The sequence below is a fragment of the Vulpes vulpes genome, chromosome 10 (genome assembly GCF_048418805.1).
Source record: "Vulpes vulpes isolate BD-2025 chromosome 10, VulVul3, whole genome shotgun sequence".
Lineage (NCBI taxonomy): Eukaryota > Metazoa > Chordata > Mammalia > Carnivora > Canidae > Vulpes > Vulpes vulpes.
Window position 1 is genome coordinate 84,255,689 of NC_132789.1, and position 17,925 is coordinate 84,273,613.

At 37.8% G+C, this 17,925-nt stretch overlaps 1 protein-coding gene across 4 annotated transcripts in view; it reads right to left on the reverse strand.

The window, feature by feature from the left end:
• NR3C2 (nuclear receptor subfamily 3 group C member 2) overlaps positions 1–17,925 on the reverse strand; it is a 329,868-nt gene that overhangs the window by 306,258 nt on the left and 5,685 nt on the right. For all 4 annotated transcript variants that reach the window (XM_072724792.1, XM_072724793.1, XM_072724791.1 and 1 more), the window contains exon 2: positions 13,793–15,542. In XM_072724792.1, coding sequence (XP_072580893.1) covers positions 13,793–15,540 — 1,748 coding nt within the window. In that variant the 5' untranslated portion in view covers positions 15,541–15,542. The remainder of the gene's footprint in view (positions 1–13,792; positions 15,543–17,925) is intronic.

A 17,925-nucleotide genomic window follows, 5' to 3' on the forward strand; every position in this document is an offset into this window, starting at 1 on the left:
ACTTCAATAACAGTAAAATCTTATTAATGAAAGTACTTAGAGTCAAGCATTGTGGTTAACACTTCTAATTAAAGGCTAATAAACGACTATATGATCAGTTATGAAACTATTAACATAGAGTACAGTTTTTGTTTGCCCAGACCACTAGGGAACCATCTTCTGTGTTCTTAGCCCACTGGGCTGGGTGCAGCCAAGCACCACTACCCACATGCATACATGCACGCACCCATCTATCTCTACTCGAGGCCAGGTGTGAGACCCAAGCTAGGCCAACAGAATCCATCAAGGAAAGGGCTGATCCTTTGACCAGGATCAAAAACTAATGAAAATGCAAGCCCAGAGTGATGCTGGCCACAGCTTCCCCAAAAAAAGTTGAATGAAAAGAGAAAAGCTGCAATAGACGGAGAAACAAACTTATGACACCACTACTTGAAGCCTGGAATCTAGCCAAGCCTGAGGTGTACCCCTTGAACTTCTCCCATTTTGTGAGCCAAGAGATTCTGTTTTGTTTAGACTAGAAGGAGATGGTTTCCTGTGCTGTTTGCAAACCAAAAGTCCTGACCAATTACATTAAATTCACTTATGACTGTCATATAATTTTATTAATGAAATTAATATTTAATTTCTAAATATTCTCTCCCTGTGTTCTCCAAAGATTATTTGGTACCTCCAAAGAAACATCTACCACAGTCTACTTTGTAATGGGATCTTGGATGTATCTTGACTGCGTGTCCTAAAGGATGAGGAATCTCTCCTTTTTGCTCTGACCACACACCCAGGATTATGCTTGACAGAATCAAGAGCTTAATAAATGTTTGTTGAATGAAGATCAGTACAGAACACAGTACATACATGACACTGTACCTACTAAACAGTGCAGAAGAGACAAAGCTAAGAATGACCTGATCTCTGCTTAGTCTCTGCTCTCATGGGCTCACACAGTGGACTTCCAGTATACCTCAGTATCTTTCACCAACACAGGGCAGCCCCATTTTTGTCAAGATAAAGTGCTATTTTCTTTGTTATAAATTTATACATACATAAAATTTACTATTTTCACCATTTTTAAGTATAGAGTTCAGGGCATTAAGCACATTCCCACTGTTGAGCAACCACCACCATCATCCATCTCCAAAACTTTTTTGGGTTAAGTGCCTTTAATGTGCATTGGTGTTTGTTATAGACCCCAAAGAGTTCAGTAAACAGAATTGGTATCAGTTATTTATAGGTGGCAGTGCATTCCTCTTTGAAAAATCTCCCTGTCTTGTAATAGTCTCTCTTTCTTCCCTCACTTGCATTAACAACCAGAGAAGAACATCCCCCCTTTTAAAGCCAAGCAACTGAAAATAGTATGACAAACTTTGATCACTCTTCATTGATTAAAAGCCTTGAATAACTCAGGTTAGGATGCACAGTATCAGTTACATGTGTGGAAGAGACAGACTGTATACAGACTCTGACACATTGATAGAAATTTAGTCCCTTTCCCCATTAAAACAACATTCATTTTTTAAAACTTGCTTTGGGTCAATTCTCCTTAAAACCTTCATAATACCAGATCTGATTATTTCTACCACAGTAAATTGGCAAGAGCTAATTTTTTTTTAAAAAAAGCGTATTTCATCAGTGTTATGAAATCATTGAGGCTAAGCCATGTTCACAGTTAAGATTTTTGGTCTTTATTTCTTTCATTCTCTGGCAACAAATTCATCCTTCAACAAATGCACAGTTCACAGAGTTATACTCTGTTACAAAAATCTTTGGCTTTTTAAATGAACATTAGCTTAAAATTAAAGAGTACCTGCTAATAGACACCTAAGACCCTCTCATGGAGTAGTTTCAAAAGTTACATAAGAGCTCTTAGGTCTAGATTTTCACTATGAAAGGTTACTGTGCTTATACCTCTCTTTCCCCACTCTACCCATCTGTCAGTCTCTTCAGTTTGTTTAAAAAACAGTACTTACGAGGTGGGGAAAGTGCTGTTTTCACCTGAATCATAGCAACCAAGTCCAAAATACAGGGTATATGTCAACAAAATTATCATATTTCTACCACATACAGAAAACTCAAATGCTTCCAGAAGTCTCAAAGTCTCATATGTACATTTACCTCAGTTTGGTCTGAAAATGATGGAGAAATAGAGGAAAAAAAAATACTTTGTACTGTGTGACCATATATTCTTTCACAATACCTTAGTTTCAAGAACAAAAGCTGCTCTGGACCTAATTTCCATTTCAGAAATACAGGCAGACTCTAAATTGAAATAAATTAAAGAATATCTGCTCCCATTTAAACCCCTACACTCCCAAACTTTGCACTTGGAATCTCTTCTCAAACTTATCAGAAAAATATTTATTAAGTAAATACAAACTCTACCATGTGATGGAAGAAAATGAGCACATTTCCAGTTGTGGAAAGAGCACTATTAATTCAAACACCAGTTACTTGAGGACACAAGAAATGGACTTCCAAACAAGCTAGGACTGTGCCTATTTATATATGTGTGCGTGTGTATGTCTGAATTCCATATATCAACATTTCTGATTCATATATATCATCTTTTGCTTTTCAACTCTGTAAAGCCAGGAGCAGCTCTTCCTGTTTCCATTCCCACAGGTATTTTTCCCCCTAGTTTAATAAAAAGTACTCTATTTTGGTATCAAAATTATCAGGTTTTACCTTCATCCAAATAAAATCATTTCACTCCTTTTCTCTTAGAGTCATAATTATGCTCAAATTTTCTCCTTATTACTATTTTTATTCCTTATACCCTGTGGCAATCTACTTTTCATGGGGCTGTTAGCACATATGGCTTAGTGGTATAGTGGAAAGGAACAGGCTTTGGGTCAGATAATCTGGCATTCAATTATTTCTTCCTTCAAATTCTAACTTCTCTCCCTTGCCCACCATTCTGACCACTAAAGCACTTATCCTCTCAGGTTGAATTCCCAATAGGATAGCCTTTCAACTGTTTCTTTTCTTTTCTTTTCTTTTTTTTTTTTTAATTTCAGTCACTATTTCTTATCTCTCCTACCATATTTACCTTTCTACTGTTTTATGTCATTTCCAGGTTAAGAGAATGTTTAAAAATGCTATATTTAAAATGCCAAACACTTCTTTTAGGCATTCACAGATTTCTATAATCTAGTTTTCTCTAAAAAACATTAAACCAAACTACCCAGGCTTCATTTGTCCTCTGTCCCAACACCTGGCCTGTGCTGTTGCTTGTTCCTTTAATACATCTCCCCACCAAATACCACCAAACTTCCAATGTCAAGTGTAATTCACCTCCTTTATGAAGCTTTCCTTAGCTATTCCAGCCCACATAGAACTCTTTCTTTTCTAGTCTTTGGAAACAGTTCTTATCTGCATCATACAATCAAACACATAATTACAGAACCACCAAAAAAAAAAAAAAACTGTATAAATTCATATGAGTCATCTCCCCAACTAGAGGGGAATACAGTGAAGGCATGTGGTTTGTTCACCCACATTTGGAATAAGGTGGGCACTAAATAAATTGAAAATTGTCTATTATTTTTCCCAGAAAATCCAGAAATTTAAATCGCTATTTTTCTCTTAGTTCTAGGTCTTCTTTCAAAAAGTTTACTTCAATATCCACTGATAACAGAACTCAAGAAGAAGAAAGCAACTCAATAAAAATGAGCAATAGAGTTAACAAGCATGAGAAGGAGAGATATGGGTGGCAAGGAAGCACATGAAAAAATGTTCAGTATCATTTAGGGATCAGAGAAATGCCAACTTAAATGACAATGAGTCACCACTACACACCTATCATAATGTCTAAAATTAAAAAGATGAACTCTCTCAAGTGCTGGCAAGGATGTAATGGAGCCAGAGCTCTCACACACTGCTGGGGGGAATGTAAAATGGTACAGCCACATTTGGAAAACAGCTGGATAGTTTCTTAAAAATTAAACCTACACCCACCATATGATCTAGCCATCCCACCTGCAGGTATTTACTAAAGAAAAAAAATCAAGCATATGTCCATACAGACATTCATATGTGAATATTTATAGCAGCTTTATTTGTAACAGCAAATACTGGAAACAACCCAACAGGTGAATGGATGCACAAACAGTGGCATAGCCACAAATGGAATACTACTGGGCACTAAAAAGAAACGAATAATATGCACACGACAACATGGAGGAATGTCAAGGGTGTTATGCTAAATAAAAGAAGCCAGAATCAGAAGGCTATAAAAAGTATAATTCCATTTAGATGACAACCTAGAAAAAACAAATCTACAACGATGGAGAACATATGAATGGTCACTAGGGTTTGGGAATGAAGAGTTGGGTTGACCGAGAAAGGACAATACAAGGGAATTTTAGTGGGTTACAACTATTCTTATCTTGAATGCATGGTGGTTACAGGACTAGACACTTGGCAAAATTTCTAGAATTGCACACCAAAAGGAGTTAATTTTACTGTTTGCAAATTAAAAATAAATGACCTCAAAAACTCAGAATATGTCACCATATAGCTTGTAATACATCATTACTGACTACTTTATTATGTTAAGATTAGAAAAAACAAGAACAGAAACTGTTATTTTTGTGAAAATCCTTAAAAATATGCTGATAGAGGTCACCACATTTTTTTTGCTAATCTCCACAGAACTTGATTATTTGACAATAAGGGTGTTAGTTTTCCACAACCACCAACACATACCAGTCATCCCCAAGTTCCTCTGCTAACCAATCCATTCAATCAGGATTTACTGAACATCAGCAATACACCTGGCACTGTTTGAGGTGTGGCCAAACTTCCTTATAAACAGGACAGCCAAGGGCCCTGCTCTCAGGAAACTTACATTCTAATTGGAGGAAGCCAAGTAAACAAATTTCTGATAGGTATGTGGAATAAGACAACAAAAGTAGGTGATGTGTTGTTAGGAGGTGGGTGGGGGGGTGGCACCACTTTAAATAGGATGTCTGGGAAGGCCTCTTTAAGAAAGTGACATTTGAGCTAATGCCAAGTGACAAGAAGGGGCAGATGACCAAAATCTGGAAGCAGAGCCTTCTTGGCAGGGAGAACACTAAGTATAGAACCATACCGCACCCCTGAGGGAAGGGGGCTTGGCTGGTCTGAGCCACAGAAAGGTCAGCGTGGGGACTGAGCGAGGAAGAAAACCAGATACTAAATAAAATAGAGGTCTTATATTTTTGTGTTTTTCAGGCCCTTGATGAGTTTACTTTATGCTGCTTGCAATGAGAAGTAGCCAGAGGGGCTTTACATCAGCCACATAATTTAATTTACATTTTTAAAAGATCCATGTGTCTATTGTTGTTGTTAGGACATTCAGTTTTCTTCTCCTCTATCTCAAGTATTTGTTTCCTCATTTACCTTAGCTATGTGCCTTTGGCAAATCCCATATACCTTCTGGGCCTCAGTTTCTATATCTATAAAAACTGCAACATTAGCTGCCAGTAACCGCTTACATAGACTGGTTCAATGGGGCAGTGAAACATCTGACCCTGTGGCTAACTCAAGTCTCCCTTTCATTCTCAGCATCTCAGGACACTGACCCATCAAAAATCTGCCCTCCTTACACCCTGCAGCTCAGGCATGGCACAGTCTCCTCCACCACCCTCTTCACAGCTTACCTGTCCATCACAATCTTGACTCTGATCTTACAGTTCACAGCTCCTCTGTGCTACGATCTCCTCTCTCACCCTTTCTTCTTACCACTGAACGTTGCCTCCGGAGAATAAACACTGTGCAGGCATCCCTCAAGTCTTTCCTCTTCCTTGCTAACTTAATCCTTAGCCAATCACAGTCTGATTCCCATTCCCACCACAAAACAGAATTCCTTCTGGAAAAATCACCAGCACCAACTATTCAGTCCAATTTCCGGTCCACCTTACCCCATCATCAGGTTTTAAACCACCATCTCCTGCTGAAGAAAAGGATAATATAATAGACAAAAGGGCAGGATCTAACCTCTGGCTCTGTTACCAACTACTTTGTATGATCGCAGAAAAGGCATGTAATCTCTCTGGACCTTAGTTTCAGGGCTGGATTTATAGATAGCCTTAGGGCCCTTTTAATTTGAAAATCTAAGACTACGTGATTCTTCCCTTTGGCATCCATGACTCGGCACTATCTTGATTCTCTAAACAACTCCCTGTCTCCTTTATTAGGATGTGTTGCTCATCTCCTAAATGGGGTTCTGCTCCTCAAATTCCTAACAGAATGCGCTTTAAACTACACTTGGGTCATACATACATTCTCTCCATGGGCAACAGCACCCACACGGACACTGTCTACCCCCACTTCTATGAAGAGGCCTCCTAGACCTCCAGATCAACATTTCCACCTACAGTGAGAACTCTCTTAGTCTAAGGTAGTCCACAACTTAACGCTCGTGAATCCAAGATAAATCATCACTTCTTCTCCCAGCCCATTCTTCTTGATCTCTCCATTATCCACGACAGTCAAACTTACATGTTGAGATTCCACTGATTTTCCACACACCTGACCTTCCTTCCATTTTCACATGAGTATCAAGTGCTCTCCTTCCTCTTCCTTCACAGTAGCAGGATGTGGATAGCTGTGATGGTCCACAGTGGGGCACCAAGCCAAGGGCAGTTCTGATGCCCAGTGCAAGGTGGGGAGGAGTACCCATGTGTCCATGTGTTCTCATGGTCTAGTGCAGAGAATCAGAACCCAAGACAGACTAGCAGGGGGAAATCAGTGCTGGAATGTAGTAAGGAGGGCATTTCTGGGGGAGTGTGGCCCTGTGACCCAGAACTCAAACTATACCCCAATCACAGGCAGGAGACTATCTGTGGGAATGGGAGCAGTCCTTGGAAAAATAGCTGACCCCAGAACTGGGGCAGAAAAAGTACAAGATGGGTCTAAAGCAAGTAACTTAATGTTAATTTCTTGATTTTGATGGCTATACTGTGGCTATGTGAGAGAATGTCCTTCTTTAGAGTTCTCTGTGATGGACTTAATTTTTTTTAAGTTTGTGATTATTTCAAAATAAAAAAATTATACAAAAATCAACTCCTACAAGGGCATCTTCTGTAATATCTCACATCTGTCCCCTTTTTTCCATTACTCTGGACAGAGAGTCAAGTTCCCAACCCCTTGTGCTGTTGCAATAACTTAACAAGGCTCCACCCTACAACCACTGCCTAATTAAGGTTTTTCCAAAGTGCACTTCAGCTCACGCTACTTTCTTGCTCCAACATTTCAATAGTTCCTCATTACCTACCAAATTAAGTACAAATTTCTTAGTGTGACTTTCAAGTTCCATTGCCTTCTACTTCCAACTAACTAACCTCTTCCAGGCTTTCTTCCCCGCAATTTCCTGTGTCAGCCATACAACCTGACCACATTCAGTGTTTTCTGCTGATCTCCATGTTTTGCTCATGTAACTCCTTCCATCATGAAATGACCACTCCTACTTTCTGCAAAAGGATAAATATCAACTCTGACCAGCACCACCCCATCTCCCCATTTTCCAAAACTTGCCTATATAATTTTATACTGTCAGAAAATCCAAAGTTGACTTTCCCATTATAAACCTTATTCCACTTTATTTTAGACTATAATTTTTGTTTATATGTCTCAACAACTCCTAATCTACCTATAAGGTGAGGACACATACCAGTGAAAGAGTCATAATTAATAAAAGTGCAGCCACAGTTAGGAATTCAGATAATCAGTTATTAGCTCACTCTCTCTCCCTAGGGAATTCACTTTTTAGGTATTCAAATTACTCTGTGTATGTCCTCTTTCCTTCCTTATACTAGAGTTTTCTATTTCTTGCATAAATACAAGGAATTTTTACCTCATTCCTACAAAGAAATTTCAGCCTTGGCCTGAACACTGTCAATCATAAATGTAGAGGCTTCCAGACATCAATTAAGTAACAGGTGCTTATATGTAATTACATTTTAACTTCATCATTACTTTACTATATAAAGAATGAAAATAAAACTCTTAAAACAAAATAAAGCCTATACTTCACAAGTTTAAAACTAGAAATTCTAAAGTTTAAGATGAAGACCTATACATTTAACATATTTATATTTCCTAGGTTTTCACCAATAAACCTTGGAATACAGTCCAAAAACACACAATTTAAGGGCTATATTTAAATTTTATAATGAAGCAAATATTTTTCTCTTGATTTGAATTTAATAAATAAAAGAAAATGATACATTATTTGGCAGGAGAGGTGAAATTTTATCAGTAGATGAGGAGTATGAAACTGAAGCAACAGCTGAAAGCCTGGAAAAAAATATTTCGGAGGGAAAAAAAAAGTTAATGACATCAAAGCATTAGGGGAAGTGAAGTATTACTCCTAAATTACTTGTGATCAACATAACATCGGGGGCAGCCCTGGTGGCACAGCGGTTTAGTGCTGCCTTCAGCCCGGGGTGTGATCCTGGAGACCCAGGATCGAGTCCCATGTCGGGCTCCCTGCATGGAGCCTGCTTCTCCCTCTGCCTGTCTCTCTCTGCCTCTCTCTCTCTGTCGTGAATAAAAAATCTTAAAAAAAAAAAATAACATCAGGCATTACTCTAACATTACAAGTAAAAAAAGCTCAGACACACCCAGAATTTCAATAGTGCAAAAGGCATCAAATCCATAAATGCCACACCTCCAGGTCCTAGTTTTAGCACAACACTGCTGTGCATGCAAACAGCCTGAAGTTGAATAATTTGAGTTTATTTAACTGAAACCAAGGCTTTTATCTCCATTTTTTAAAGTATGAAGTAAACAGTTCTAAGTATACTAATACTTTAGATGTTAAAAGGTGGACATACTGACATATAAACCTAGGACACTTGTGATGTTAAAAGCAAAATGTATCAAAGTGCACTGTACATAGTGATTTATTTGTTAAAAAGCACTAAGGGTTTTTTTTCAATAAAATTATCACTACTCTCACCAGAAATACCATAAATGAATGGAAGTGAATGAATCATCAGGAGAAGCAAGTCTCATTGTGAAATCATTTCTAAAAATATTATTTAGAATACTGAGCGGGGAAAATTCTAGGTACACTAACAATTTCAAAATGAAAATATTGTGAGACAAATAATAAGAAAAAGAAAGTCCCGTGTTTTCACTTGTAAATGACCTCAGTAATTCTTAATGGATTTATTATAGTAAGCACAACTAATCAATCTGATTCCACCCTCTCCTAAAATCATCATTCTTTCATACTTTGCATTATACCAGGATATTTAAATCCCAATAATTTACTCAGAAAGTTTATTATGAGACAGGGCAACTTTGGTAACTCCTTGAATTCTGAACCTTTTGCTTTATTACAGAAGATAAGTTTTAAAAACTCTAGGGACAATTGAAAAAAAAACTGTAGGTTTTTTTACTAAATTGTTTCATTCTATCATAGAAAAAGAATGCAGCACAGATTAAGATAAACACCTGATTATCTGTCTTGAAGCCTCCCAGAATATGCCCTTTGAAACAGTGAACTTTATATTCAAAGGTCTAAGTCAATGTTAGTGCTGTTATGATGCTATCAAAGTGACTATGACCATCGCCATAAACATCGATGTTGTGTCAACACAGAAATGCTGTTTTCAAAGGAATAGTGTAAATTAAAAGGAAGAGAAATTCATTGTATCAAATTTTATAAAAGATCTGATAAAAAAAAAACCCTCTGCTTTTCAAAGTAAAATAAATAAGTTTCCCATACCCCCTTTTAAATGGTAAATGGCAATGACATTTTTCTATCCAGAACACCCTGGAAACAAAAGAGCTACACCTGTGATTAAAATATACTTGAAACCAGATAAACAAATATGTTAAAGGATACTCAACTTTGATTTTTAACATACAACTCCAAGGAAACGTCACAGCCACTTAATAGTTTTGCAGGCTGACCTTGGAGAGCACCGAGTTCAACACGTTCACCTTAAAGGAAGAAACTGAGGCCCAGAGAAGCTGTGACTCACCGAGGTCACAGTTTTGTTTGTGTCCTGGCTGACAGGGAAACTCCAATCTACATGACACAACCAGGTCCAGTGTCCATCCTCAAAGCTTTACATTCAGCCTCTGTCATAATTTACTTTACACTTTGGTGGTCAGGCAATCCACTCACTAGCAATGATTAACAGATAGATGGCTTTCGTCACCCTCTCACAGGATGCCCACAGACGGAGATGAGGACAACACACACTTTGCAGCCATTACTCACTTCTATCGGCTTAAAAAATTAACTAGACAAGAATCATTTTTCTTATTTGAAGAGGGCACTCCTTCCTCAGCATAATATTCAGTAAGGCCAACAAAATAAAGTAATAACCTCTTTTTTCATTAACTGCCAAAGGGTGTCCAGAGTAAAAGAGACTGGCAATTCTCAGTTTTGGGGTCTTCAGACATCTTTCCACCCTCAAAATGTACTGAGGACACCAGAAAGCCTTTGTTTATGTAAATTAGATCTACTGGTATTTACTGCATTAGAATTAAAACTAATATTCATTTTGAATCAATTAAAACTAAGAAGTCACTGTGTTAACATAAGCCTATGTTCATGAAAAAATAACTATGTTTCCCAAAACAAAAACCTGAGTGAGGAGATTGGCACTGTTTTACATTCTTGCAAGTCTATTGTCTCAATAGAAGACAGCTGGATTTTCGTATCTACTTCTGCATTCAGTGTGTAGTGATAGGTTTTGGTTCAGGTATATGAATAAGATCTGGGTTCACATGGATAGGTTGTTGGAAAAAGGAAAAGCGTTTTATTTTACCTTTTTTTTTTAAAGATTTTATTTATTTACTCACAGACACAGAGAGAGAGAGGCAGAGACACAGACAGAGGGAGAAGCAGGCTCCATGCAGGGAGCCCGACGCGGGACTCGATCCCGGGTCTCCAGGATCACACCCCAGGCTGCAGGCGGTGCCAAACCGCTGCGCCACCGGGGCTGCCCAGGACAAGCATTTTAATGGTCATTAGCAGTAACTGCATATGTGATTCTTTGACACTATGTTGAAAACTGCCAGTCAGTAGTATCTTAAAGGTTAGTAGCAATGTGGAATCTGAAATCACATTAGTGAACTTTCCATACACGATTACATGAAAAACCATGGTCCACCCTCCATTTTGAATGGATCTTTTACTGATGCATGATCTTTCACTCCACAAACCTCCTTGAAAGGGTCTCAGGAATCCCAAACAACAATTTAGAGTTCAATCAAAAGATGGAGGTTATCATGAAACCTCGTAACAGACACACACTGCCTTGATCCTCCACAACCTATAATTCTTTCATTTATTCCACATCCCCCTGAATGGGGTATCCTCATCCCACATTAAGATATAGACAAAAAGGCTGGATTTTGATCCAAAAGACACTAAAATACGAGACCAGTGATGAAGCATGGACGAGGTTAAATGAAATATTATAACATGTGGACTGAAATCTAGAAAAAAGATGTAAATATCTCCTGATCCTTGAGCCTTTATTCTGAGAATGATCAAAATAAATAGGTTTGGATAATACTCACCAGAAAAAGCTGTCAATAATCGGTAAGCTACAAGAGACTTCATAACACAAAAGCTTTTGTTAGTAAAGTTTTGGGAAAACTTATACTAACTAGCACAATACAACATGTATGTAAACAAAATGAACCCCCTTTGACTATATTAACACCTATGTGAGGAATTTTGGAATACTCCAGAGGAGACACGGAACAACCTCCTGGGGCCCACAAATGCAGAGGAGACTCAAGGTCACTGATTCACGTTAATATGTTTGAGGCGATGCATCACTAGAACATTGGGAGGGACTTCAGGAGTTGAGTGTAAAACCTACAATTAAAATGGGAGAAATAGGATGCAGAACAAAACAAAGCAGAGAACTAATGATTTTATCTACTATGGCTACCAGAAATATCATTACCCAAAGTAATAGCCTTCAAATCCATAAAAGCAAATAAATATGTTGTGGCAAATGTATGATGCCTAATCATGAAAAATAATAGAGTAGAATTTAATAAGAATTATCAACAAATATTTTTTCCAACTTAGGTATAAAATATTTCTTTAAACTATTTTGTATAATTTCATATAATGAAAACAGAAAACTACAGATTATGTAAACTAATCAAATGTTAACAGTAATAGCTAAAATGTATACAATACCTATCGCATACCAGATAATGTGCAAAGTGCTTCTCATAAACTAACTCAATTATCTTAACTCCTTTTGAGACAGGTACTATTGAATTCTTTTTTTCTTTTTTCTTTTTCCTCCAGATGAGGAAACTAAAAGCCCAGAGGTGAAGTGTTATACGCAAGGACACAAAGCAATTAAGTGGCAGATCAGGGATTTCAATCAGGACAGCAGTGCTCATAACTACCAGGCCATACCCCCTCATACTAACTCACTAAAAAGTCACTTACAAAAATAGTGATATCATGTGCAAAATTTCTTTCTCTAAAAGTAAAACACAGCAGTAGCAGGAGCCCACATGCTATGTTTGTTTCTGACGAAAGCCATGCTATGTTGCACTATCTTGCATTACGGTTTAGAATAGAAGAGATAGAGAGGGTATCAGAATATGATCATTCATGCTATCAAGAGCTGTAATAACCGATCCTTCAATGGAATGTTTGCTTCCATAAAGGCAAGAGGAGCAAAGTTTGAATCAATGATAAGGAAAAAGAACATATGAACTAAAGTTTTAGCTTTTGGCTCATAACAAAACAGAAGGAGAAAAAGAAATACATGTAAACGTAATTGTTTACATAATTGTTAATGGAATGAACATAAGTTTTTAAGGAAAACATCCACATATTCCCAAATGCTGAAGGAATGAACCATATCTAGGACATCTATTCTATGTTCAATAAAGGGATCATTTATCACAACCATATAATAAAAACAGTACTGAAACAAAGTCCAATGCAAGTATTCATTGTATAATTTAGAACCACCCTTTACAGCATATCAAAAACCTCTTCCTTGTTTTTTCTAAATATATAGAATATGCTATCTGCAAAAAGGAAAGTCAAGAAATATTTTACAGTTAGTAAAGTATGTCTTCTTGTAGATCTTAAAAGTTAAAAATATACCAACTCAAAACTGCAGTGACATATTTCACTTCCAATATGAGTAAGAAAGCAAGACTGTCCACTTAGTAATTTTAGATGTGCTGAGTCTTTAAAAGCCCTCAACAGTTAAGGAAATGATTTATTTGTATGGAAAACCATGACTTATATACAAATTAAGCTACCCAGAAAAGGACGAAGAGGGTGTAGAGCTTGTGGGTAACCGATTTGGGGTTCAACTTCATACTTCACAACCAATGAAGTGGTTAATAATAATAATATAAAAAAAAGCTAAGAAAAAAGACAAAGACCACAAAGAAACAAATTGAAAACAATTCTAGTGAACCAGTGTACCACTAAAGAAAAAAATAATCAAGCACTAGTCCGCTAAAACATATATAGTCACAGGCAGTAGAAAACGGACTTTTCCCCAACACCTACAACAGGCAACGTGCTATAAGGGGGAGGGAATATCCATACATATTCCTTCAAAATCAACACAAGTATTTTCTTAATTTTAAGAACTTTTTGTTTCCTATTTCAAAACAGCAGTATACCAAAAAGGAAAGAGGGGACACTAAATGACCATCCTGAAAATAAAAATAAAATGAACTGTGAACTGAACAGTTCAATGTGTTTAAATTTATCAACTGTAAATACTAGTTTTTTCAACATTTTATAAAGCCGCGATTTTCAGAAAAGGAGAAAAAAAAAACAACTTACCTTGTTACGTTTTCTGGAATGTATTCTAGAACTGGATATCCATCACTTCTTCTAGATGACAGGTCACCATGTGATTTCCATGACTCCACTAAAGTATTAACAGGAGGAAAGGAACTCAGGTGTTGGAAAGATTGGTCTCTAGCCGATCGTGATAAAGATATTGTACCTTGAGCACCAATCCTGTAGTGAAAGGACTGTCCACCTGAATTCACACCAACAATAGCAGATGATGGGATGCTGGCCTCTGGGTAATAGCTCCCATCATCTGGTTCCTGTTTAATACCCATTGGGAATCCGCTGCCTTCACAGTTACCATCAAAGCCGGGCACAGGTGGTCCTAAAATTCCTGATAGAGAATAATAGTCTTTATCATCCATAAAGGAAAAATATGAGCCATCCATAAATGGAAATGGATTTACTGTTGGATTCCCTTTAAAAGAGGTGCCTGAACATGAATGCTTGGTTGATTCTTGTTTTATTGGTACTGAGAATGGGGAATCAGAATTTATTTTGTTATTTCCTCCTAGACATGAGCTACTAAAAGCTCCATCTGGCTCCGGTTTTATGTACTGGACAATGTTAAGCTGGCCAGTCACACCATTGGAGATGGCATTCTCCACTTCCTCACTCTTAGGAAAGGGGACCTCTTGAGCACCTTTCTCCTGTGTGTCTGGACTAGGAACCACATCCCGGGCCACACTGGATCCAGCAGGAGTGCCAGAAGCAGTGTAGCTGAAGGCATTGTTTACAGGGCTACAGATAGATCCCACAGTACTAGCAGTTGGACTGGAAAGCGTGGATCTGTTATTTGTGTTGGAAGGGCTGGAAACGGAGCACCTTGAGTTGTTGATGTTTGCAGGGCTAGACACAGAGGATCGCAGAGTGACATTGTTAGGACTGGAGACTGGAGATTTTACACTGCAGTGACTCGGAGGGCTGGATATTGGGGATTTCATGCTACTTAATGGACTTGAGAGAGGAGAGCCCACGTGTGCTGGGCTGTGCGATCTGGAGCCTCGATTCTCAACGTTAGGGGAGCATGTCAAAGGAGTCCCCTGGGTGATAGGGCTGTGCACTGTGAAACTGCCAAAGCTGGCAGAGGTGGAGGACACAGAGCTGATTCCAGCAGGGCTGCAAACTGAAGACGTCATGTTCAGAGGGCTGCAAACAGATGGGCTCTTCTCATGACACATGATAGGGCTTTTAACAATGGCACGCATGACCCCACCGTTCACAGAGCTCCCAGAGTCAGACATGAAGGATCTCAAGGGCCTGTTCACACCACCTAGAGTGGAAGGATGATGGCCATTTTCTTTGTAAAATTTCACCAGCTGTTCAACATTTTGATAAATCTTTGCTGGACTCATGCTTCCTTGTTGGTTCTGCTGATCATAGGTATAGTCAGCATCTCTTACAGAATCCATGTATAAACCCATGGACTCAGCCACAGTCGCCGAAAGTTCCTTAGACTCCAGCTCAGTTTTAATATCAGATGTTAAAATCCCAGACCGATTATTGTCTTGCTGAAGGCAAGGGAGTAGTTCGTGTTTTTCTTTGCTGCTTCCTTGAGTACTGTTGTTTGGAATAGCACCGGAAACACAGCTTACGTTGACAATCTCCATGTAGTTATTCTCATCGGTCCTCTCTGTAGGTCCCAGGGAAGAATGTTCCACAGCCTGAGAAACTTGACCCCACCGTCTTTCCATATCTAGACCTTCAGGGAGACTGTGGTAGCCTTTGGTCTCCATAGCTAACAAATAAATTTATATTAAAAAATTGAATTAGAGTCATTTATAGCAATATTACTCTAGAAGACATTCTAAAATTGTACTTGCTGAGCTATACATACATATCCTACTTATTATAAGCAGTATTTCTACTTATAATTGTTGCCTTTTTTATGTGCTGTTATAACAGATTATTGACTATAACTTGTCCAGAAGCTAGACTATAAGCAGCAATCATATAAAATTATTTTGCATCTAAATAAAAGTAACATGTTTGCTATAATACAGCCTTTAGATTTGCAAAGAATATCTACAAATGTTAACTTATTTAATATTCAGAGTAATCATGGGGACTGATGAAGCAGGCAACGATGAAACGAAGGGCTTACTGATGTGGGTGACTTGTCCAAGGTCAAAGGCGTGATAAGTGACAAGCTGGGTTTAAAACTAAATCTTCTAACTCTAAAACCTTTGGTGTCTCTCAAGCATACGGAAGCTGCTTTCCATATTGCATACGAGGCTTTATTAAAACAATACAGTAATGCAACCAATGTTACCATTTATTAATAGGAAATTAAAGTTATCAAGTGGATTATCACAGGAAAACTAACTTATAAGAATGATTTTTTAAAAAAAATAAGGTTTTCTTAAAATGGATTACTTATGAGGATACTGTAATGTCAATTCCGAAAAGTAAAGATTCATGTATCCTGATTACTTAAGGCAGTCCATATAGCTCCATAGAGAGGCAGTACGAGAACTCGGGAATGTCAGCACTAGATTCTCCATATTTCAATGCTGGCAGGGACTTTGACACGCATCCCTACTTAGTGGTACCTCTGCTATAAAGACTTCTAGCAGAAACAGTTTTATTTTCAACAGTAAATGGAGGAAGTTGAGATGAGTCTTGACAATTTATGTGTTCATTCATTGAACAAATATTTACCAAGTGCGTGCTACATCCTGGGCCTACAACCAGTCACTGAATCTATAGTGACAGACAAAACAGGCACAGTTCTCATCCAAGGAGCCCACAGGTTTTTTTTCATCTACACAATCACATCCATTGACTCTCTATAAAATTATTTCATAGACAATATAATTATAATAGGTTATATTTACATAATCTTATAATTATACAATTCCATGCAACAGTATACGCCTCGTATTTACCCTAATAACCGTATAAGATTAGTAAAAGTATTATCTAAATGATATATTGGGGAAACTGAGGCACAGGCTATACAGCTATGTGGCAGAGCTGGAATTTGACCCCAGGTCTCTCTCTAAACCAAGGCATCTCAACCTTGGCACTACTAACATTTCGGGCCTGATAATTCTTTGTGGTGAAGGTCTGTCCTATGCATTGTAATATGTTTAGCAATAACCCTGACACCTACCCACTAGATTCAACTAGCACTCCCCATATTCAGCTGTGACAATCAAAGACATCTCCAGACATTGCCAAATGCCCCCTGCTTTGATATGTTTCTATAGAAACATATCTTAAAGGAAATTAACTCATTCTTTGTAAAACTTTCATTTATATATTCTAATATACAAAACTGCTAAAATCATTACATATTCATTTGTATTGTATTATGTATGCATTTTTCAAATCCTTTCAGGTGTGTAGATAATCCATGCCCCAAATAAAAGTCTGATATAGTCTCTGCAGTTCTGTACACCAATATTACCTTAGGCCTCTCATTCTTTTTCTTATTTTTTTAAGATTTTATTTATTTATTCATGAGAGACACACACAGAGAGAGAGAGAGAGAGAGAGGCAGAGACATCTGCCGAGGGAGAAGCAGGCTCCATGCAGGAAGCCCGATGTGGGACTCCATCCCGGACCTGAGCGGGAATCAGATGTTTAACTGCTGAGCCACCCAGGCATCCCAAGCCTCTCATTCTTTTCCTCCTTCAGCCACTCACTACTCCCATTTCCCTTAGCTTCCCCTCATGAAATGAGACTAGGAAGTCCTTCTGCTACAGAACTTATATTAACTTACCCAGGAAAATAATAGAATGGCTCTACTAAATAAACTGGCAATAGATTATCACAAGGCTCTCTAAGGACATATAATGCCTAAATTGTCTAGGTATTGTAATTATCTCTTCACTGTATTCTATACTAGATTTTAAGTCCCCAAGAGGCAGAAATTTTATCAATTTCACTACTGCATCCCAAGCAGATAGCCTAGTACAAATAAAAAATGTTAACTCTTATAATCAATACTCAATTTGTGAACATTAAAATCTAGCCTATAACCTTTTACTTAAAGAACATTATTCTATGAATTCCTAATCACAAGTCAATCACAAAGCAGGGGAAAATAAATCAAATTACAACAATTTAGGTGTTTATCTGGTAATTCTACCCAAAAAATTGAGTGTGGATAAAAG